Source organism: Lynx canadensis, chromosome B1 (assembly GCF_007474595.2).
Source record: "Lynx canadensis isolate LIC74 chromosome B1, mLynCan4.pri.v2, whole genome shotgun sequence".
Taxonomy (NCBI): Eukaryota; Metazoa; Chordata; class Mammalia; order Carnivora; family Felidae; genus Lynx; species Lynx canadensis.
In genome coordinates, this window is record NC_044306.2 from 132911083 (window position 1) to 132936477 (window position 25395).

The 25395-nt window shown below is 39.0% G+C and overlaps 1 protein-coding gene across 1 annotated transcript in view; it reads right to left on the reverse strand.

Annotated features, from left to right (window-relative positions):
- HERC5 (HECT and RLD domain containing E3 ubiquitin protein ligase 5) overlaps window positions 1-25395 on the reverse strand; it is a 46309-nt gene that overhangs the window by 17044 nt on the left and 3870 nt on the right. Inside the window, exons 4-13 of the mRNA XM_030313451.2 lie at window positions 21865-22086; window positions 20564-20655; window positions 20183-20313; window positions 17738-17883; window positions 16510-16586; window positions 15425-15528; window positions 13526-13585; window positions 10662-10755; window positions 7098-7287; window positions 5360-5514 (exon numbers count right to left, since the gene is read on the reverse strand). Of these exons, the coding sequence (XP_030169311.1) occupies window positions 5360-5514; window positions 7098-7287; window positions 10662-10755; window positions 13526-13585; window positions 15425-15528; window positions 16510-16586; window positions 17738-17883; window positions 20183-20313; window positions 20564-20655; window positions 21865-22086 (1271 nt within the window). The remainder of the gene's footprint in view (window positions 1-5359; window positions 5515-7097; window positions 7288-10661; window positions 10756-13525; window positions 13586-15424; window positions 15529-16509; window positions 16587-17737; window positions 17884-20182; window positions 20314-20563; window positions 20656-21864; window positions 22087-25395) is intronic.

Consider the following 25395-nt stretch of genomic DNA (forward strand, 5'->3'; position numbering starts at 1 on the left):
TCTTTTACTAATCTTTCTCTTTTGTATAAAACTTCTAAAGATAGTCAAGGATAGGCACTGCTTTTTAGCAGTGTGGCAGAATTCTTTTTGTTTAGCAGTATGACAGATTAGCTACCTTGATTCACTGAAAACAACCAGAAATACAGGAGAAAGTGTGAACAAATATTTTTAATTCAACACTAATACTGTAAGTAAATATGAAATAATCACATCAAAAACAAAGTGAAGGTGGCATTTGCCTTGAAAACATTTGCCAGAACTGGTGACCTGAACTTCGGTTTGCAATGGCTGGGGCTTTGGAGAGAGGAGACAAAACCCAGACTGTTCAAATTATAGAGCCAATAATAGAACACCACCTCATAAATCTGGGATCCAAAAGGGCTAAACCATCACAGTGAAGGTAAACTAGAAATGAACAGGCTCTTTCCTCCATTCCTACATCAACCCCCCCCCCCCCACACCTTGACTCAAGCCCATGAAGGGAACTGCAGCTAGTTAAAACGGTGCCAAGCTGTGGAAAAAATATCACCTACAGTATTTGCACTCACAAAAGGACTTTCCTGAAAATTCACACACTGCATTCACACCATACCTAGAGATCTAAAGAGCTTCAAATCAAGAATTTAATTTAAAGTATTACCAAACTGCCAAGTGGTTAAGTTGTTTTTAAGTTACTTGAGCAACTCTTTTCACTTCTTTGGGCTCAACTGTATTGATTTATTGAACGGGGATTGGATTAAACCAGGCATCACAGATGTAATACCTACAGGATCTTGATGGTGTCTTAACAAATGAGGCCTGCTGAGTGTAAGACAGTAAGGTATAGAGGAGACTACCAAATTGCAGAATTCATGTCTCACCTGAAAAAAACAATAACAGTATCAGACCCCTTTTCCTAAATGCTTTAGTTTTCCAAGAGAAACCGAAAGTTTAAATTTAAAAGTTTAAATTTCGGTTTCCAAGAGAAACCAAAAGTTTAAATTTAAGTGGTGAAACTAAATGCATTAAAAAAACATGTCAAGGGGTGCCTGGCTGGCACAGTCAGTGGAGTGTGCGACTCTTGATCTTGAGGTTGTGGGTTCAAGCCCTGCACTGGGTATAGAGATTACTTAAAAAAAAAAAACAAAAGAAAAGAAAAAAAAGGAAGAAAGTAGTACCAAACCAAAGTGGTGTCTCCTGGCAGAAGCGAATTCTCCCTGGAGAAACAGCTCTCAAAGAATTCCAAAAGATAATGTTCCAAGGAACATGAACATGAACACACACACACACACACACACACACACACGCACACACACGCACACACAGAGTCATAAAACACACAATAACGAAGGCGCAGTAAGGAAGATTCAACAGAAGCAAGAGAGGACAAAGCTGGCCTGTAAAGACTTCACATACCAAAGGTATAACTTCTAGAGATTTAATTAAGGAAAAATGGAAGCCTGAAGATAAAGGCAAGATGAAGATACCATAAATAATGACCAAGAATAAAAAGTTTCAAAAAAACAATTCTGCAAGTGAAAAACTTCTGCAAGTGAAAAACACTAATTACTTGAAATAAAAATTCAAAGGGCAGTTTTATTAGCAGGCAAAATTACTGAAAAGAGAATTCATGGAAAGATATGGCTGAAGAAATCATCCAGAATGGGATGCAATCAGAGACAGAAAATAGGACAGAAAGGTTAAGAGACATGGAAGACAGAGTGAGATGGTCTAACATATAAACTGGAATTTCAGTAGGAAGGGAGGAAGTCAACATTTGTTTGGATTTAAAATGGTAACAATTTAAGAACATCCTTGATAGGTTATTTTCAAAAACCCTAAACATTCTATTTAATAGTGATATTCAAATTTTTCCTTTAAAATCACAAACAAGGGGCACCTGGCTGGCTCAGTCAGTGGAGCATGTGACTCTTGATCTTGGGGTTCAAGCCTCACGCTGGATACAGAGATAACTTAAAATACTTAGGGGCACCCGGATGGCTCAGTCATTAAGTGTCCAACTTTGGCTCAGGTCATGATCTCACAGTTCGTGGTTTTGAGCCCCACATTGGGCTCTCTGCTGTCAGTACAGAGCCTGCTTTGGATGCTCTGTCCCCCTTTCTTTCTGCTCCTCCTCCCCCACTCATGTGGTCTCTCTCTCTCTCTCCAAAATAAATAAACATATAAAAAAATTGTTTTAATAAAATACTTAAAAATAAATAAAATCACAAGATAAGGAACCTATTATGACCAACACTTCTATTCAACAGGGACTGTACCAAGGTACACGAAGGCTTAGCCAATGCAACATGGCAAAGGAAAGAAATAAAATGTATGTGAATTAGAAAGAAAAAAAAAGTATTTTTCTCAAATACATGATTGCATGCACAGGAAATACAAGAGAACCTACAGGTAAATTACTAGATAAGAATGTGAAAATTTATCAAATTTGCTGGCTATAAAAAAATATTCAAAAACTAATGCATCCCTACAAACCAACAGATAATATAATTTTTAAAAGACACCATCTATAAAATAAAAAAAAAACTAAATATAGTGAAACAGATTTAGCTAAACATATCCCAGACTTTCATAGTAAAATAACACAATTTTTTTGAAAGACTTTAAAGACTATCTAATAAGTGGAAGAAACAGACACCATGAAAATTCATAATAGTAAAGAGATCAATTCTCCCCAAAGTGAAATGTAGATTCAATGCAACTCCAATCAAATTCCCAGTAAGAGTTCTGTTTGTTTGTTTGTTTGCATTGCCTATCAGCAGGGAAAGGACAGGATTTCAGTAAGGGATGCTTGGTAATTATTTTCATATGGAAAATAATAAAATGTAAGTTTAACATAAATTTCCAATTGGATCAAACACCAAATTCTGAAAGGCAAAGCCAAAATCAATACTCCCTTTAGACCTGGATATGAGTGGCTTTCTGCTCTGGATCCATGACTTATAGGTCCTTGCCCTGGCCTTCCTCCAGCCAAGCCTTTTCTCAAAAAAGTAAAACTAAGATAAGAAGTCTGCAGAGCAAGGGGCCCTGACTACATGCACAGGCCTCTTCCCCTGCGTGATTTCTGGAGAGTAGACTGTATTACAGGTGAGCACAGTCCTAGGTTCTGGTGCTCCAAAGGTGGCTAAGGTGCAGCTGTCATGGAGGCAGGGACGGAATGCAGACGTATGGGTTGTGGACATATGGCCACATGTGGGTACATGATACCTCTAGTGTGGGACAAAACCAAGGGAGGAAAAGAAGAGGACATATGGAGGCATCTGCCTTGAACCTCTCCACCTTTCAGTGAAAAACTCCATAAGGAGTCCAAGATTTCTAAATTTAAATCCTCCCCAGTCATTAGGAAGGTTTATTTATCAAGGTGGGTGGGTAGAGAATATTTTATTTCAGAGTATATTTATTCCAGTTTTTTGGCCAGGTTTCTAACCTTTTAAATATTAGACATAGTTATATGGGACTCTGTTTAACCTCTCCAACTGTCACTTCTGTTACAAGACTATCTAGAGCAGCTTTCAGGCCAAAATCTTATTGGAACACAGCCTCACCCACTCTTTTTAAATTTTTTTAAATAATTTTTTTGACGTTTATTTATTTTTGAGAGAGAGAAAGAGACAAAGAGTAAGCAGGGGAGGGGCAGAGAGAGACAGAGACACAGAATTCGAAGCAGGCTCAAGACTGAGCTGTCAGCACAGAGCCTGACACGGGGCTCAACTCACAAACTGAGATCATGAACTGATCCGAAGTTGGATGCTCAAACTACTGAGCCACCCAGAGGTCACCCACGCATTCATTTTTGTATTGCCTATGGCTGCTTTCATGATGTTACCGCAGAGTGTAATAGTTGTAGCTATAACAGATATGCCTAACAAAGTCTAAAATACTTACTACTCTCTGGTCCTTTCCACAAAAACCTCCTGATTTATGGTAATAATTTAAAAACTTGGAAGAAAAAAAAAGCTTAGAATAAGACACAAAGAGTAAAAACTATAAAAGACTAGATTATCAAATTTATCTGTATTAAAATTAAGAACGTGGTTGGGGTGTCTGGGTGGCTCAGTTGGTTAAGTGTCTGACTCTTGATTTCGGCTCAGGTCATGATCTCACTTTTCATGAGAGTGAGCCCCACATTGGGCTCTGTGCTGACAGTGCGTAGCCTGCCTGGGACTCTCTCCCTCTCTTTCTCCCCACTGCCCCTCCACATGCACATGCTCTCTCTCTCAAAATAAACAAACATTTAAAAAAAGATTAAGAATGGGGGTTGATAAAAAAAAAGAAAACACCACAAAGTGAAAAGCCAAGCTACAAACTGGGATATGACATTTGCAACACATACAATTGACAAAGGACTGATTTACAACATAAAAAGAACCCCTATAAGCAATTTAAAAAAAGTCAAATACATTTAAACTGAATGAAAGTCACACAGACCTTTGACACAAGAAACAAATATTGCAATTATAAACATGACAACATGCTCTAATGCATTAGAACCAGGGAAATTGAGTTAAAATCATAATTTGATATCATTTAATACTGAAAATATTTTCTAAATTTTAAAACCAGACTTGGAGCAACAGGTACTCTCATCGTGACTTGGAAAGGATTTAAATTAGTCCAACCATTTTGGAAGACAGTTTGTCACTATCAATAAAGAACACATACATACCCTACAACCTATCAATGCCAAAACTAGGTATGGAGTGTACAAACCAAACTTTGACCCATGAATGTCAAGGTATGTGTATGAAAATATATACAGCAGCATCTTTTCTCATAGAAGAAGCACCCCTCCCCCCAAAACTGTGACCATTACATACCTCCCTTAATTCTGGAATGGATAATTATGCTAAGATTCGCGATATGGACCACAATGTAGGAGTGAAAATGAAATGCATCCATAAATACTAATTGGGATAAATGTACAAAGCAAAATGTTATGTAGTAAGTGTACATTTCACTCAGATACATTTCAAAAATAGCAAAATTAAACAACATAGTCTCTCAAGACATATACGGTACTAAAACCATAAAGGGAATGATTAACCCAAAATCCAGGATTTTGGAGGTACAAATCTCCAGGTGTGGAGGTGTAAGACACACAGACATTTCTAAAGTACTGAAAATGTTTTCTTTTTTAACATGGGCAGCAGTTACACTAACATCTGTTTTATTACTTCAAATTGCACATAGGTAAGTGTATACACTCCTGTATATGCAGGACTTAACTCACAGAAAACAAAACTTTAAACAGTAATATAAATGCCATGTTTCAGGAGTCTGCTTAAGATTCAGGCCAGCTGAAACCAACGGAATTTTTACTGCAAAATAAAAATCTGTCAATGTCTAAGAGAATCCTTACCCTGTACAGCTTTCTCAGCATTTCTAGGAGAGCCTTAACATGACAGTTGTCCTCAGAGCTTTCAGTCCAGTAATGCAGTTGAGCAGTGATGGCTCCTTTAAACATCTGGACCAGCCTGCTGAAAGCAGGTTCCTGCAGAGATGCCCAGTACTCCTCTGAGGGACACAAAGGTAAGTACTTTTTAGCATGTAATTTCTCATGGATTCTTACAGGTAAAAAAGTGGTCAACAGTTTCCCAAACTGATGGAACACTGTTGTATGTATCAGTTACAAAAACTCATTTGTAATACTTTTCAGTAACTACAAGTGCAATGAAATTTTAAGAATTTAACAACCTAGAAAAAACAATCCCTCGAATGTAACAAAACCATGATCTAATTAATTCCTGGGGAAAAAAACCAACAAGATTAGTCATTTTTTTTTTTTTTGCCCAGATATAATAGCATGCTGTCTTAAAACCAGATTTAAGAATTATTCACAATTACACAACTCTTTTCTCACATCCAGTATGAGTTTTTACATCTTTTTTTTTTTTAATGTTTATTTTTGAGAGAGATCACACATGGAGGAGGGGCAGAGACAGAGGGAGACAGATAATCCAAAGCAGGCTCTATGCCGCTAGTGCAAAGCCCAATGCGAGGCTCGATTCCCCAACCATGACATTGTGCCCCGTGTCAGGGCATGCTTGGGATTCTCTCTCTCCCTCTCTCTCTCTGCCCCTCCCCACTTGCTCTCTGTCTCAAAAACATTTTTAAAAAATTAAAAAAAAAAAAAAAAACAACAACCAAAAAAACATCTCTAGGAGCGCCCGGATGGCTCAATTGGTAGAGTATGTGACTCAATCACAGGGGCAGGAGTTCAAGCCCGTTGTTAGCCCAAGAAGCTTATTTTAAGGAAACACACACATACCTCTCAGCATTGTAAAAAAAATCCAAGAAACTTAAAACTAGCTTGTTATCACTACTTACCTATGTTTAATAAAACATAAGAATGAACTTCCTTGGGCTGAATGCACTGTTTGTTTCAAAAACCTCATTAAATCTAACCAAGACCCTAGATCTAACAGCCAGTGTACTGGAGATACAGAAAAAGGTAGAAATAATCAGACAAATCTAGATGTGGGGTGTTCAATAGGACAAGTGACTTAAGACTCAAAACAAAGGCTGTAAAATGCTTTTGGGACAGGTGCAGAAATTTGAATATGACCTAGATATTAAGGAATTATGGTTAATTTTATTAGGTGTGATAATGATGGGGTAAGGTAGGATCTCATGTTCTCAGGAGATGCATGCTGAAATATTATAGGTAAAATGTCATGATGTCTCCAACTTACTTTCAAGTACCTCAGCAAAAATAAAATGTATTCTTCATATAAAGAGAGAAACATACATGGCAATAAATTAACTGTCGTTGACTCCGAAGTAGAGAATATATGAGTATTCACTGCACTATTCTTTCAACTTGTATGTATGAAATTTTTCATAATGAAAAGTTGGGGACAAAGGACCTCATGCCCAAACCACACATGTACCATTACCAAAACTCTTAAAAGGTACAAAACAATCTATTTTGAATGACTATAATAATTACTACAGCATCTTTACAATATGCTAACAGTATGAACTAAAAACCATGAACATATTTACAAGTATCTAAGCTTGGCTATAACTTTAGCAGGCATGTGTTTCCATGGAAAGGATGGTGAAAGTATTTTCAAACGTGAAATCTTCAGTCTTACCCAGAACCCCTAAAGACTGGTTACTCATGGCACAAACAGCCTCTGCAAACGGAATCACCAGGCTCTCCCAGTTGTTATAATCATGCATCATGGGACATTCAGGAAGAAGGAAGAAAATTTCTAAAGCTTCTTGGTGTGGAGAATGAAACGGAAGATTTTTTAGCAGATTATCCTTGAGACATGTAGTTATCTGCGGTCAAAAAGGATTAGGAAAAAGACACTCAAAACACAGCAGGATGCAACTTGTAATAAAAGAAAATCTAGAACCTGGAGTTTCATTCCAACTAGAGTGATCATTCAGTCCTAAAATCCACATTTACATCCCATCTCACCTAGCCTCCCAGATACCCAAGGTAGGTGATGAGCATTATCCCCACTCTATTGCTATGAAACATGAAGGAGGTCAAGAAGAAATCACGTGTGTAAGAATTACACTAGATCAACAAGGAATACTAGATAAACAAGGAATTCAGAACAGGCAGCCCTCCCAATAATAAATACTACATTCTGCCCCCTCATTTTTTTAAGAAAAAGAATGTTTAAGAACACCAAAGAAAAACAAAAATAGAAACCCTAAACAAAAAGCAATAATCCAAACAACAAAAACCAACATGGTTTCCAACTATCTTCTCATATGACTGTCTCATCACGAACTCCCTCCACTACAAACTCTAGTTTCCAGCTCTTCTGACATCCTTACCACTTCCCCAATTCAGAACACAAGTGTTCAGCAAAAATTCAAATGCAATTCTGAATGTTTATGTGATGTGTATCAGATAAAAGAAATAATTTGTTTCAAAACCCACTCAAAAGCTATGCTAGTATTTATGGAGTACTTATTTGTCAGATGTTATGCTGAGTGACTTACATATGTTAATTACGTCACTTAATCCTTATTTTTTTCTAGAACATACATGATATTATTGACCCTATTTTACAGGCAAGAAATCTGTTATTTGCTCAAGGTCACAGAGCTAAGTGGGAATCTCTTCTGGATCTTTCTGACTCCAAAGCCCAAACTCTTAATCATTCAATTATGATATTAGCTAAATGGTATCTCTAAATGTATAAATTCTTATAATTATCTATTTTTATACCAAAACACTATGCCAGGGGTGCCTGGGTGGCTCATCAGTTGAGCATCCAACCTCGGCTCAGATCAGGATCTCATCATGGTTTGTGAGTTCGAGCCCTGCTTCGGGCTCTTTGCTGACCACAGTGTTCAGAACCTGGAGCCTGCTTCAGATTCTGTGTCTCCCTCTCTCTGCCCCACCCTGCTCATGCTCTCTCTCTCAAAAATAAACATTACCAAAAAACCCCAAAAAACAAAAAACAAAGCAAACAAAAAACTCATTAAGCCAGACTCCTACTACATGGTTCAGTACTTAGAGGGCACATACCTATTTTATAAACAATCTTGGTAACACACACCCCTCTTACCTCTTTGCTCATCATCTGTCATATCCTCAAGCCTCACAACCTTCTCCCAACCCTGCAGAACTACTGTGATATTCTCGGGTCAGTTGTATTGTTTCACACACTGGGCCTCAGGGTACACTTCCCTGACTGCCAGGAATGCTATTCCTGAGGTAGGCACCTGGTAAATTTGTACTTACTCTGGGGACCTTGTTTGAGTAGTCTAAGTAGAGGTGAACATCCATGGCCCTAGTGATGACTGAATTCATTCATCTAAAAATATTTAGTATACATCTACTAGGTTCTAAGTGAGACATCAGGGAAGACAGTGGAGTGGAAAACACACCCAGCCTTCCCACTAACATCTGCATGTTCGTGTCGTGGGTCCCACTAACCATTTTATTTTATTTATTTTTTTTTTCCAACGTTTATTTATTTTTGGGACAGAGAGAGACAGAGCATGAACGGGGGAGGGGCAGAGAGAGAGGGAGACACAGAATCAGAAACAGGCTCCAGGCTCTGAGCCATCAGCCCAGAGCCTGACGCGGGGCTCGAACTCACGGACCGCGAGATCGTGACCTGGCTGAAGTCGGACGCTTAACCGACTGCGCCACCCAGGCGCCCCCCACTAACCATTTTAAAGACAGGCAGTATGGATCTTTCATTTTCATCAGGAGTCCTCACCACAGTGCCCTACACATAGCAACTATTCAAGTATTTCCTGAATTAATAAATGAATTGCAAAAATCTGTGTATCCATGTCACAGAAATCTCAAAATAGAAAGAAACATTATAGGTCTTATGATCCAACTATCTGGTCTGAAATAATGGAAGACTGCTCTATGATTATGTTGACAGCATATCATACAATATTGTTCTGGCACAATCAAAGGTATAATTAGCTTTAGTGAGGAACTGGCCCAAACACATCTCTCCACAGATGCAGAAATGGTGCTCTTTCCACTAAATGCTGCAGAGTCCTGATAAAGGTGCATAATTAGGGATCCATTTTCCTCAGACCCCCAATAGGGCTGTGGTTCTGCCAAAGTTAACACAATTAAACTTTTATCTTCCCTTGAGAGAAAGAAGCGTGTGTAAAGAGACCCTGAGGCTCAGATACAGAATGCTGGTTATGGCAGAGTAAGAGAGAATGCAAGGCAGCAGAGAGGAAGGAGGGAGAGATGTCAGGGAGACTGAAAGGGAAAAAGAATCAAAGGTACAAAAACAGAGGCCAAGAGCAAATAAGAGGGAGAGGGAGAGGGAGAGGGGAAGACAGGGAGGGGGAAAGGAAGAGAGAGAGAAATAGAAGGGAATGGGAGAGAGGGAAAAAGAAAGAGGAGAGGAGAGATAGGGAAGAAAGGGAGAGGAGGAAAGAGAGGAGGAGCAGGGGGATGGAAGGGGGAAGACAGAGGGGCCTAGGGAGAGAGAAGTGAAAGAGAGGGCGAGAGAAGGAACCAGAGTGAGACCCAAAAAGAAACAGACCAAGCGAACATAGACAGTACTACCCCTAGATCAACCAGTATAAGGGAACAGAGAAATAAATTAATAAAGGCTGCTTAAGAAAAGCTAAATTAATAAAGGAAACATGTTTGGAGCATCTGCAAGTGGAAAACCTAAAGACTTAATACTGAAACAAAGAAGCGACAATCCCTAAAAGGGTAACAACATTCTAGAACCTATAGAAAAACACAGAGAAAAAGAATCCAGGCAGTCCCTGGTAAGGGGGATGTTCACACCAAAAACAAGTGTTCTCATTTCTATACTTACGTTTAAGACCATTGCGAAGAACACACTGTTTGTATGGTAGTGTACCAATCTCAACACATCCTTTAATCATCTTCCTTACAGCCAGGAGGTGACAAAACTCCCTCTAGAGAGGATGTGCATCTGTGCATACGTGTGTGTGTGTGTGTGTGTGTGTATACAGATGAACCATTCAGACTATTTGTAATCTGTGTGACTATGATAGCGAACATTGTGCCCCCAGGGGGCCAACTCCTGAATACCATGTGAGTTTCATCTCATCTTACTATGCTACAGGCTCTCAGAGACTCTCAAAACAAGGTATTTTTTTCTGAAATTTTGAGTTCTTATAAAAAATGATTTAGTGTAGTTTCTTTTCCTAAATAACAATCTAAGGAATACTACCGTGTTAGCAATCCAGTCCTTCTGAGTTAACTCCTTAAAAGCATTTCTTGCTTTATTTACGTCCAAGTGAACAGGCATCGTTTCTGCAGCTCTTCTGTAGAAGGAAAAATCAATGGATAAGTAAGTGAAGCAGCACTCTTCAAAATAAAATATTTTATCAGGTTATTAATTCAGATGAAAAGTTTCTTCTGAACCTTTTTTCATTTCAATAACATCAGTACTTCCCTCAGCTTTACAATAAATGTAATTCGGCTAAATACAAATACAATTGAAAATGCAGTTGACAACTTATGATTATTTCTAAAACGCCAAAAAATATCAAGACCGAATTAACTATATATATATGTATGTATACTATCCAAGTTTAACTCAGATATTGTCTTACCTTAAATATTTACTTAAAAAAAAGTTAAAGGTTTTTCCCATTTCTGAAAAAATTGACCATTTCTCCCAGTTACATGAACTGAAAGTTGGGTTTAAAAAAATTTACTTCAGAGCAGTAAATTCTTAATGTTGCAACAGAAAATTACTAATGAAATGTTTAAGTATCTTAACTTGTGAATTACATTTATTAACTAAATATGCTCAGTGTCTTGGACATAGACACATTCTTTATAAAATAATACATGTATTTGCTGTCTGAAAATCAATAACATTTTTCAGATAAATATTATATAAATATTTAGGGAAAGATGTGCAAAGTCATTCTTTCATAATATTCAAACATTCAAAGAAAACTTAAGATCTTGCAGTAAGGTAATGGCTAAATAAATTAAGGTTATGTCCTTCCCATGGAATACCATCACAATCATGTTTAAGAAAAATATTGAATAACATGAACTTATTAATAAATAGAAAATGGACAAATATATTAAATATAAAGTAATATACTGTCATAGACTCTAAGTCTGAAGTTCTTTCTTGGCCACCAAGAGAGCGGGATGCAGGATTAAAGCAAGAGATGACTAATGTCTGGGAAAAGACAAGAGCCCCAAATAAGGGTCCTTGCCCTGTATTTATTAAGATCAGAAGGCTTACAAATGTGATGGACATGCACAAAGAGACAATGAATCTGTGAACATTAACTCATGGGCATGAGGCAAAGGGAGTTTTGAAGATATATGGTGTTTGGGGTTTGGGTCAATATAAAACAAAATCCTGGCGCCAGGCAGATGAGCAGATGTTAACGGCAGACAGAAGGCGCCATGTCTGTTTATCTTAGCTAGCCTAGGGGATAAGACAAATAGGGCAAATAACCTCAGGGTTAACAAGGCACCCTTTTTTTTTTTGCGCTAATCAGCTCCACTCTGGGCAGCGTCACCCACAGTGCAGTGGTCTATAGCCCTATTTACCTGTTTACTTAACTTGGTCCTTTCCTCCTATGAAAGCAGCTTTCTGCTATAGCACTAAATTGGGGGGCACTGTTGCCCTGAATGCCTAATTTTGCTTACCTCATATACATTTGTATTGGGGACCTTTGCACCCCTCTCTATTCTGGGTGCCTTTGCACCCCCTGCTCTATCCTGGGGTTCTAATCTTGTTTACCCAAACTCAGATGTGAGCATCCTATGGCTTTGTACTTCTTTATGCCTTGTTAACCCATTGGTGTAAGCCCAGGGGATTCCTAAGCTTATTACCCACAATATACAGGAGCACCTAGGTGGCTCAGTTGGTTAAGTGTCTGACTCTTGGTCTCGGCTTAGGTCATGATCCCACAATTTGAGTTCGAGCCCCACATCAGGCTATGTGTTGACAGCACGGAGCCTGTTTGAGATTCTGTCTCCCTGGCTCTCTGCCCCTCCCTTGCTTGCGATTTCTCTCAACAGCAAAAAAAGTAATATATAAACAACATAATCACATTTTTAGTAAAAGAATAAATTTGCACAGAAAAAAGATATATAAACAAATGCTGTTCCTTTTAAGTGGATTATGGGTGATTTTCATTTTTTCTTTTTTTTAAAAAGATTTATTTTTAAATAATCTCTACACCAAACTTGAGGCTTGAACTCACAACCTGAGATCAAAAGTCACATGCTCTATTGACTGAATCAGCCAGGCACCCCAATTTTCATTTGTTTCAGTCACAGGTCTTTATTTTTGACATTTTCTACAGTGTTCATATATATGCTTTTGTTAAAAAAAGTAATTTTTAGGGGTGTCCGGGTGGCTCAATCAGTTAAACATCCAACTCTTCATCTCAGCTCAGGTCTTGATCTCAGGGTTGTGAGTTCAGTGCACTGGGCTCCGTGCTGGGTATGAAGCCTACTTTAAAAAAAAAAAGTAGGGGCGCCTGGGTGGCGCAGTCGGTTAAGCGTCTGACTTCAGCCAGGTCACGATCTCGCGGTCTGTGAGTTCGAGCCCCGCGTCGGGCTCTGGGCTGATGGCTCAGAGCCTGGAGCCTGTTTCTGATTCTGTGTCTCCCTCTCTCTCTGCCCCTCCCCCGTTCATGCTCTGTCTCTCTCTGTCCCAAAAATAAATAAACGTTGAAAAAAAAAAATTTAAAAAAAAAGTAATTTTTAAAAAGAGATAAAAACACCAAACTAATTATTTTACCCTCAAGCCATTTTCTTTATAATCTTTCATTTTTTTTTATTGAAACAAAACTGACATATAACATATTAGTTCCAGGTGCATACAACATAACACATCGATCTATGTATATATTGTGAAATAATTACCACGTTGAGTCTAGTTAACATCCAACAGCACTTATAGTTAAGATTTTTTTTTTCTTATAAGAACTTTTAAGATCTACTCTCTCAGCAACTTTCAAGTATACAATATGGTATTAACTACAGTCATGATGCTGGACACACTATTTTTAACAGAATCTTAAACATATATATATATATATATAATATTACCTTTCCCTTGAAAAACTTCCAGTCAGACAAGCAGGAGAAGAAAATATCTCTCTGATTTCCCTGTATTAGAAATAAGATGGTGGTTAAAACAAATTATAGTGTATGCCTCCTTAAGCATGAGATATGATAAATAAAACATCTCATAACAGTCCTTGAAACTTCTCTGTCTTGGATTTGTTTGCGTACGCTTTGCCTTGGGCATCTACAAGTCTCTTCCATTCTTCCCATCTTAAAATTTCAGTGGCAAAGATGAGTAATAAAAAGATAACGTACTCACTGAAGCCGTAGGGAAAGATGAAATGGATTGACCTAGGGTATTTCCTTGAATAAATAAAATATTCCCATCCCACTCAGCTTTCCAAGCCCTATTTATTTTTGTTCCACTTAAGTAGAAAAAAAAATTACCAGATATTAAATGGAAGGATGGGGGTAGGGGGAAACACCCAAGTTGCATCTTGGAAGCAACAGCACAAGTTTTTTGTTGTGTAATTATTGAAGTATAGTTGACATATAATGTATCAGTTTCAGGTGTATAACACAGTGACTTGGCAATTCCATACATTGCTCGGTGCTTACCACAGTAAGCAGAGTCACCAGCAGCGTTCTTGGTCATCTATGCCCATTATGATGAAACTATTTCATACAACTACTTTTCAGAATTAGGAAACCATTACCTAAACGTAAAAATATCTCTAAAAGGAAAGGTTTATAAAAGTAAGTATAATCTTTACAGATGGAAGGAGCTGCACTGTTTTGATCAAGACTGCCCACACTGTTCAGCTGTGAATAGAAGTCCACCAACAAGTGGTTCTAAAGTCAAACAGGGTTGAGAAATTATACAGACAAACTGTATTTCCTGCTCAGAAGAGTCACAATATATGCAAACATATCAAAGGTACAAAGACTTGCAATAAAGAAAGCTGCCCCCATGGAGCTTACAGGTTAGTTGTGATGTCCAATTTTATGTGTCAACCTGGCTAGGCCACGGAACCCAAATATCTGGTCAAACACCAATCTAGATGTTGCTGTGAAGGTATTTTCTACATTTTTAAAAAATGTTTATTTTTTATTTTTGAGAGAGATAGAGCATGAGCAGGGGAGGGGCAGGGAGAGAGAGGGAGACACAGAATCTGCAACAGGCTCCAGGCTCTGAGCTGCCAGCACAGAGCCCAACACAGGCCTCGAACTCGTGAACAGAGAGATCATGACCTACGCTGAAGTCAGACTCTTAACCAACTGAGCCACCCAGGCACCCTGCGAAGGTATTTTTGAGAGGAGATTAACATTTAAATCAATAGACTTTGAGTAAAGCAGATCACCCTCCATACTGAGGGTGTGCCTCACCCATTCATTGAAGGCCTTAAGAGAAAAAGGTTCCCAGACATAGAGAATTCTGCTTCCAGAATGCCTTAGGACTCAAGCTGCAATATTAACCCTTCTCTGGGTCTCCAGCCTGCTGGCCTGCATTATTATTTTGCACTTTCAGTTCCTACAATCACATAAGCCAACTCCTTAAAAATAAGTCTCTGTCTCATTGGGTGTCTCGGTGACTCAGTTAAGCATCTGACTCTTGATTTCGGCTCAGGTCATGGTATCACAGGTTCATGGGATTGAGCCCGTGAGCTCTGCAGAGTCTGCTTGGGATTCTCTCTCTCTGCCCCTCCACTACTCACACACTTTCTCTCTCTCAAAATAAATAAAAGAAACATTTAAAAAATAAATAAGTCTGTCTCTACACACACACACACACACACACACACACACACACACACACACCCTATGTATCGGTCCTGTTTCTCTGAAGACCATAAAACCTCACATCTCTGTATTGTTTAGAACCAGTCAGGGGGAAACACGACTTTAGAGAACTAAATGAACAGAAAGACACATGATATGTACTTTTTTGTATTCTGCCACTGTTTAGTCCCCACATCAGCAATCCATCTCTTTACAGTTCCTTCGTTCAATGTAGGAATTTTCCTCCTCAGATTAACATAGGAATTCTGTAAACAAACAAGTAAAACACAGCAATTTAGACACAACAGAAACAGGTATCCACCTTTTAGGCACATTCTAAGGATACAGGGTAATACTGATTTTTAAATATGGATTAACATAGCTCCAGGAAATCATAAAGTGAGATTCTAACCAAGACGTAACATCATTTGGCTGGCTGCCAACATCTTGTCCAAGGGGCTTAACTCTGAAGTAAACTTCTGAGTGCTCCAACACGTAGCACTTTGTAAGGTATAACTGGATTAAAATGAGCATCACACAGCCTCAAGGGGAGGCTGAAAGGACTGTGTGTAGAAAGGAGGAACTCGGATTGCCTCAGCAACATAGGGTGCGGAGGTTATGAGCTCACTATTCACAGGCTTATGAACCTCTGGTCTTTTTCAGTACTGGCTGGGAATACATTTTAGAATGTCAACCTGTTGCACTCCATCTCACTCTCCCTCTCTCTCTCTCAAAATAAACATAGTAATGATAAAAAAAAGGGGGGGGGGCACCTGGGTGGCTCAGTCGGTTGAGCGTCCGACTTCAACTCAGGTCATGATCTCACACTCATGGGTTCGAGCCCCGCATGGGGCTCTGTGTGGACAGCTCAGAGCCTGGAGCCTTGCTTCGGATTCTGTGTCTCCCTCTCTCTCTGCCCTTCCCACCCCCCCCCCTCAAAATAAATAAACATAATAATAAAAAAAAATTTCAGAATGTCAACCTGTTAGCTTGCTAGGATACTGACCAAATGCCATTGGCAGGGCAAAGGAAAGATCTAAGGAAATCTGATTTGACATTTACCAGAGACAAATCTGCTGATTTCTGGGAGTCAATACTTATGTAGTTTAGACAGTAAAGGATCAATAATGTTTATTTTCCAAAAGTCAGACTAGGAACTAGATGATTTTGGAATTCACCACACTTGGTAAAACCCTTTGTTTTGCTTTAAAAACCAAGTTATAGAACATCTAGAGATCCACTTTTACCTTTTTTCCCATCCAGAGCAAAATGCTTTGATTCCCTCCAGCAATCATTATTAACTCCTTTTCTGAGGCATGGCTTTCTAAAAGGGAGACACAGAAAGTAAGTACAGAAAGTAAGAGTGCAGAAAGTCATTGGCACAAACATGCACACTCTATTTAAATCATTTCAGATTCTTCTTAAACTTAGTTCTTTTATCTTTTTGATAGACAAAGACTCAACACATTTCCCATCCATGAAGCAGTAATATACATTTTCTTCAGAGTAAAGTCTAGCTGGCAAACAAAGGTGACCTGCAAGGTTGACAGGTGACCATCAGCTTTGACATCCATATTTAATGAAAATGCTTAGGTATAAAATACAGTCAAACCACTATTTGGTTAACTGAGTCCTGTTTTAATTTAGCTCTCATTACTAAAAACCATATTCTACAACTCCAGATATAACCAAGAACTATTAAAGAATGTAAATAAGTACTTCAAAAGTCTAAATGGTTGTAAAAATCAAATACATGAACTGCTTAAGGGAATAACCCTACTGTTCATTTTCCCAAAGAACTTATGAGCATACTGGTACTTTAGGTCACCACTAAGGTTTCAGAAGCAAATAAGCATTCTTGAGGCACTTCTATGGTAGAAGGTTTCAGAGCTCTGTGGCTTAAGCCACCATTCAAATCTGGCCAAACCGCTGACAGGCCTTGAGAACTGGCTAACCCTTTGCCCTCCAAGTCTCTGTACCTCCAGTAAAATGAGACTGAGAGCACAAATCTCCCAGAACTGTTGGATGGGTGACATAACACAAGTAAGGGATAAGCAGTCAGAGTGCCTGGCATAAATCAGCTGCTCATCATTCTCAGGGCTTGACGGGATTGAGAGTCAGTGTTACCAGGTAAGAAAACCAATCACTGTGAAATTAATAGGTCTGCTGCAAATGAGAATCGGAGGCTGCAGAGATCTCTGAATCCATATAACCTATTTCATGTTCTATCATTTTACATTCACATTAATCTTAATCTGAAGGGATAAGACTTAATCTGAAGACTAATGGTTATTTTGACTTAATTATACTGAATATTTTAACCTGTTTACAAGTAAAAACATGAAACCAATGTTTAGAGAAGCTCCCTTCATAGCTATACATTTCTTTCCTTGCTACATTACATACTTAGAAAAATCAATTTCTCGACAAAGGTATTTATAAAGTGTCAAATTCTGTGCTCCTAACAAAATTTACCAAATGTGAGTTCTTCATTTGATGGCAGTTTCATGGGAAGTGGTATCAGCTGATTATGTGTTCCACCGTTTCCCAGTTGTCCTTCTTTTCCAGAACCAAAAGAAAAGACCTTCCCCAAATCAGAAACATAGGCAAGTGTGTGCTGCCTATTAAATAAAAAATACATATAGTCAATTATCAGTCACCTACAATGAAGAGATTACACAGCAACACAGTAAACTGCTGAAATTAGGCTACCCAGTGAGTGAAACTAGTTAATCAACTCTCATCAGATGAAATTAGCCATCTGGAAACTAAGATAGCATCGATGTGTGGCTAAAATGATTTTGGAATCCCGAACGATTCCAAGGCCATGATTGCTGTGCTTTGGCAAATGATGTTCCCTTTGTCAGGAACAAGAAGCACCCCTTGCTTTCTACTCCTTTTTCATGCCTTGGCTTGAGAGAAGCCATCTCTTGACTCCCTCCTCTCCCCATCCTAGAAGATGGAATTAGGTGATCCTTTCTGAGCTCCCTATTTCCCAAAGATCTTTACCACAATGATACTAATCTGCTCCATGGTCTTTTCCACTCTAGAATGTGTAAGTAAAGAATTTGGCCTTTGTCCTCAGTTCCTGGGAGGAAATCTCTAAGCCATAAGAATTTCCCAGGTAATAGAAGTATCTTTGTTATTCATGGCAGGATCCTGAGATCACACCTAAGAGTTTACCCAGCAGGTGGCTCTTAGAGGACCCCTCTGACTGCATGGAAGCCTAACCTGCTTGGAAGGAGAGGCTGGAAGTTGAGTTCAACCCTGTAAGTAATGATTCAATCAACCATGACTAAGCAATGAAACCCCAATAACAACTCTGGACTTGGGTGAACTTCCCTGGTCAGCAAAACTCTACACCTTGTCATGTATCGGGCTGGGAGGAGGTAATATCATTCCGTCTATGGCTCCAAGGGAAGTGGACAGAGGAAGCTCATTTGAACTCCCCCTAGACTCTGTCCTATACATCACTTCCTTTGGTTCTAATTTGTATCCACTTCTTATAATAAATATAAATGAGTTTAACAACATTCAGTTCTGAGAGTGTTTCCAGTGAATTCTGTGTTAGTAGAACTGCTCTGGTTTTTATTAAGGTATCTCTAACGTGACAACTCCTCTTGTAACACATGCTACTTAAATGTGTGTTATGAAAAATCCAGAGTGGTGATAATGTTCCTTTGGTTAACGCAGACAGATTGAATGCAGAGAATCATATCATCCCAATAATCTAGTCTACTTTAATATCCATTTATGTAATTTTACTCCAGGATCATAAAAGAATTAGGTATATAGATTGAAAATACATACACCAGTTTTTTACAGAAAAGGTTTTGGTAAACAAACAAATGAACCCAACATTCAGATAGAACCTGAATTTGCTTATGTTTAATGAGAAAAAATTGCCCCAAAGAAGAGTAAGTGCATCTGGATGAAAATATATAACTTTACCACAACCCCAAATCAAGAAATAATTAAGTAAACAAAAGAGCCTGAGCAAGTTTTTCTACTTTTGTTCAAAAAGAAAAAAAAAAAAGCTGTGAAAATCAAACTTGTTAGAATATTCTACTCAAACCAACTGACTTTGTCCTATCCTCAGTGACCACTCTCAAAGAATTATAGTAACTCAGGATATTGTTGGTCCCCGAGGAGTTAAAAGAACAATGAACAATCCTTTGTGATTCACATTTATTTTTCCCCCAAATAAAATGACTTATTTTTTTTTTTTAGGTGAAAGTACATTTGAACAGTTACAATGATATTGCACTAAAGGGGCAACAAAAAGTGAATACATGTTCTCATTAAAAAAAAAAATTGGGGCACCTATGTGGTTCAGTCCGTTATGCATCCAACTCTTGATTTTGGCTAAGGTCATGATCTCATGGTTCGTGGGTTCGAGCCCCAAGTCAGACTCTGCGCTGGCGGCATGGAACCTGCTTGGGATTCTCTCTCTCTCTGCCCCTCTGCTGTATGCAGTCTCTCTCAAAATAAATAAATAATCTTACAAAAATCAACGAAAATAAATACACATACTAAAAGATTATTTTTATCTAATAATGTAAATTAAGCATCTTTACCCATTTGAAAATGTTTTTTTAATTTTTTATTTTAACATTTATTTTTAAGAGACGGAGAGAGAAACAAGTTGGGGAGGGCAGAGAGAGAGGGAGACACAGAATCTGAAGCAGGCTCTAGGCTCTGAGCTGTCAGCACAGAGCCTGACACGGGGCTTGGACCCACGAACCATGAGATCATGATCTGAGCTGAAGTCAGATACTTAACCGACTGAGCCACCCAGGTGCCCTGAAAATGTTTAATACTTTTATTTCAATCAAAAAAACTGATGGAAATTTTATCAAACTACCTACCTAAATTTATCATATTGATTTTATCAAATTTCGCAGACATTTTACAACTTACCTTCCACATGCTAACTGGGTTACTCTATTCCCAGCAAGCTCAGTCACCAAACGGGGTCTTAACTCGTTTTGTGTTGAATTGTGACCAAGTTGCCCATGTTTTCCAGCACCAAAAGTAAATACCAGCCCATCCTAAGGAAAGGAAACTTCTTATCAGATTCTAGAGAAATACAACACAGAAGTAATATTCACAGATGCTTTTGCATCCGTGAATAATTCATAGAAGGACTGTTAAAGCAAAGCTCCCAAATTATCAGGAGGACAATCCTGTATGTGGAAAGTGACCCCTCTTCCCAGGGAAACACTAAGTACCCCCACCTAGGTGTTCTAGTGCTTCCCCCACTACAAGGCTCTTCCGTGGAAGAAATAAGGATACACACACCTTTGTGAGCAGGGCAGTATGAGAGCCACCACAAGCAAGAAATTCACATTTCTGATTGTCCAGTGCTTCAATAAGGGAAGGAAAATCTTTACCTATGCAGGGAAAAGAACAGTTGAAGTGATCAAAAGAAAATGCTGACTTGGACACTGGAGTTCCATGTTGCCAGTAATACCTGGACTGTCTCTCAGCTGGCAGTAACAATTCCCAGCACCTTCTAAGAAGAACGGCCTCTATGCTGGTATATTATTTAGGCCTAAAAATGGGGGTGAGGCAGTGGTCAAAGGGCCACGCATGGGAGAACTCACCTGTGAAAGTGTCAAGCCACTTCCCAGAGCCCACTCTTCTCCTTTGAACCTAACTTGATTAACTTTAATTGTAGCATATCTGGGATTTCCAATTCAAATCTAAAAGTACCCTTTCAATGAACATAAAGGTTCTTTCTTCCTTTTAAATTCTCTACTAGTGTCCTTGCCTCACACCACCTCTTCTTTCTTTTACGATTTCCTTATCATGGCACTTTGAGATTGAGTAAAAACAGTTTAACTGCTCTTTATCCCTTTCCATCCTTTGAATAGTTTTCTAACATTGACTTATGGTTTCTCCTGAGTAATTAACATTGGACCATGTTGGGAAAGATGCAGTGTGTGGTCAGTAACCCAGGGGATATGATGTGTATTACCACGGCTAGTAACACAGCAGTTTGACACACCTGAAAACCCCAACAAGAGTATTTTGGATCATCAGTTTGACATCTGCTTTGTGGAAGTAGTTCAAGGATGAGAATTATGTTTTTTCCGTATCTGTGTATACAGATATAATACCTTACGGAATAAGATTAGAATATGTGAGTTTAGGTAAATCTTTAGTATCCTTTTGTCCTAACATGGATATAATTATATTAACAGGCATTTAGGTGCATAGGCACATCAGAGGTCATTTCATCCAAATGTGTCACTTTACAGAGAAAGAAAATAACACCTACAAAAAAGTTAAGGGACTTAGCAAGGTCCTGCTATTCATTAACTGCGAAGTGAGAAGTAGAGCCTGGATATTCTGAACACAGTCCAATGCTCTTTCCCTCAGCCCACACAACCCTGACACATGCCTCAACTGCAGCAACAACTTCCACACTATGCATATCTCTTAGACTGACTCTGCCCTGAAGCCAAACCTAACTGGGAAGAACAGCACCAATGAAAGTGAAGATCTGAACCATTTTTGACAGGGAGGACTGTGTTAACTTCATCTCTTACTTAACAAATATATTTACTGATAATATGAATTTGAAAATGTTTCAATACCGTCAGTGTGGCCCAGGCCTAGTTGTCCAAAATCATTTCTTCCCCAGGAGTAGATGTTTCCAGACATGGATAAGGCCATGCTGTGGGCTTTTCCCGCAGAAATCTGAACCAAGGGAATTCCTGACAGGTTCTCCACAATCTGTGGTATGGCAATTGAGGCAAACTGACTTCCAATTCCAAGCTGGCCATGTAAGTTCTGTCCCCACGCAAAAAGCTCACCACCTTGACATAAACAAAATGTTGCCTTATTAAGTTTAAAGTGAAGGAGACATTAAGCAAGGGTATTATATATGTTATCCATACTACCAGTCTCTTACATTCAACTTCCTAGATCCCACATGTCTGAGACAGAAAACTACAAGAATCTTCTCTTTAGCAGTAACAGTCCTACTTCCTTACCTCCCACGTCAAAGGGTAGTTAGTGGTTATGTCCTTGTTTCCCCAAACCTCATCTTCCTAGATTGTGATTTACCAATAATAAACTCTGAACACACCCTTTGCCTGACATCACTAGACTGTGGGCTTCTTCGATGGTTGTGCCCCTGCCCCCAAATTTCACATGTTGAAATCCTAACAACTCTCAATGTGACGGTATTGGGAGGTAGACCTTTGCGAGGTGGTTAAGATTAGGTGAGATCATGAGGATGGAGCCTTCAAGAATGGGATTAATACCCTTTTAGAAGAGAGATTCCAGGGGCGAATAGCTGGCTCAGTCAGTGGAGCATACAACCCTTGATCTTCAGGGTTGTGAATTTGAGTCCCACACTGGGTATAGCAATTACTTGAAAATAAAATCTTTAAAAAAAGAGAGAGAGGAATTCCAGAGACTTCTCTTGCCCCTCAACAGACACTGAATCTGCTGGCACCTTAAATTGGACTTCCAGGCTCCAGGCTGGGGGAAGTAAATTTCTTCATTTAAGCCAGCCAATTTTTGGTATTTTTGTTATAGCAGCCCAAATGGACAGAGACAGGTAGAATGAAGACACCTGAATATATTACAATCAAATTCAAGAAATACTTATTTTCAAAAACTCATAATATAGGCACATGAAAACCAGAAACATTCTACATCTGGGAAAATAAAACCTAAAATTAATGTTTTCTCTCTGGCCCACCCACTCTGTTCATGTGCCTGAAAATCCTAAATAATTTACACATCTGAAATTACAGCACAGTATCTTGAAAGAGTCTGCTTCTTCTTCCATTAACTGAATATCCAGAGCACATTTTTCAAGAAACGTTCTTAGATGTTATCTAATGGAGTTGACAACATCAGAGTCTGAAAAAAACGTATCAAAAAATTAATGCTACCTGAGCATTAATTAATCAATGCTTACTGAGCTAAGATACTGTACAGATAGACTCTGGTGGGAGACAGAGCTTCTCCTTCAAATGTAACCATCAAAGGGGCTCCTGGGTGGCTTAGGCAGTTAAGCATTCGACTTCAGCTCAGGCCATGATCTCGAGGTCGGTGAGTTAGAGTTCGAGCTCTGCTCGGGTTCTGTGCTGACAGCTCAGAGCCTGGAACCTGCTTCAGATTCTGTGTCTCCCTCTCTCTCTCTGCCCCTCCCCTGCTCTGTTTCTCGAAAACAAATAAACGTTAAAAAAATTTTTTTTTTAATGTAACTATCATCTGCCTATCAGTCACCAGAAATATAATGATGACTTGATCAGTTCCCTTTCTTGCTTCTCCAACTTTCAGTCTTCCTAGATTATGATTAACCAGTAATAAGCCCTGAAAATCTCTTTTGCCCCGTATCAATAGACTCTGGGGTTCCTGAAGACACAGTGTTGGCTGTTTCATCTTTTTTAACTTGAACACAGTAGATATTCAAAATGAAATATGTGTTCTTGAATGGATGAAGTCAAACAACCAGGCCAATTTTTTCCAATGCACAGTTCATATTCTCAAATTTCAATACAGGTCAAATTCTGGATTTACTTCCCTTGAATTCAGGTTTCCCATCAGTTTATCTACTCTGTCCTATATATTAAAAATCCAGGGCGCCTGGGTGGCTCAGTCAGTTAAGCATCTGACTCTTGATTTTGGCTTAAATCATCATCTCACTCAGTTTGGAGGATTGAACCTTGCATCCAGCTCTGCGCTGACAGCATGGAGCCTACTTGGGATTCCCCCCCCATAATTCTTTCTCTCTCAAAGTAAGTAAACATTTTATAAATTATTTAAAGTTGGGGCGCCTGGGTGGCTCAGTCGGTTAAGCGTCCGACTTCGGCTCAGGTCATGATCTCACGGTTTGTGAGTTCAAGCCCCGCATCGGGCTCTGTGCTGACAGCTCAGAGCCTGGAACCTGCTTCAGATTCTGTGTCTCCCTCTCTCTCCCCTGCTCACGCTCTGTCTCTCTGTCTCCCAATAATAAATAAACATTAAAAAATTTTAAAAAAATTATTTAAGGGGTGCCTGGGTGGCTCAGTAGGTTAAGCATCTGACTTTGGCTCAGGTCATGATCTCCAGGTTCACGAGTTAGGCCCTGCGTCAGGCTCTGTGCTGACAGCTCAGAGTCTGGAGCCTGCTTTGGATTCTCCCTCCCTCTCTCCCCCTTACTCCTTGTGTTCGCTCTCTCTCTCCAAAGCAAATAAAAAATATTTAAAAAATTATTAAATTTTTTTTCCTTGGCCCTGAATTCCCATCTATTACCTTCCTGTCATAATTATTCCTCCATGGTCAAGTTTCTTTAGGAAATAATCTATATTCAATGCTTCCATTTCCCACTATTACTGCCTTCCATTCCTTATTTCTGATAAGAAACAAAAAATAATAAGGGCTGGGGAGAATCCCTGAATTCAAATGGTAATGTGAAAACATCAGAGGTTTTCAAACTGGCCACAAGAGCAGATCCAAGGGATTCTAAGCTCCTGCCACAGGAGCTAAAAGAGCACTAGAAGGAGGGAAGAACGTTCTTGAAAATGGTGGCCCATGCCTGGTCCTGAGTCCATGATGATTTTGATTATTCAGAATATTTTCACTGTTTCATATTTAAAAAATAAAAACACAAAATTGTTGGAAAAATCTCTAGGGTCAAGATGGGGCCATTCCTGCCTAAGGTGCCATGTCAGCAAACCGAACTTATATGTTCCTTTAGATGCTCTGCTTGACCAGAACCGCCACATATCCAGTCAGCCAATCCCCAAACACCAAACCAGCTCTGGGCTATATGCTTATTTCCTTGTTCCCTGATCTTTCTAAGGAGGGTTAAATATGCAACCTTCCCCAACCAATCATGCCGTATTTCTACACAAGCAGTAGTGTACTGCTTCTAACACTCTATAAAACTCACTCTTGCACAAAATCCCTCCAAAACAGTGCTCCACTGCTTGTGATGCACTATACTCCCAATCCATCGATCGCTTGTCCTTGAACAAAGGGTATCAAATTCTTTACTAAACTGTTTTTGTTTTGTCATTTGACAGAATAAAATGTAGGAATAATAATTATGGAAACCTGAAGATTTTATATGTCCAAAAATTCTCTTATTTTGTATTTCCTTTAAGAACAAGTGCCTTGGGGAATGT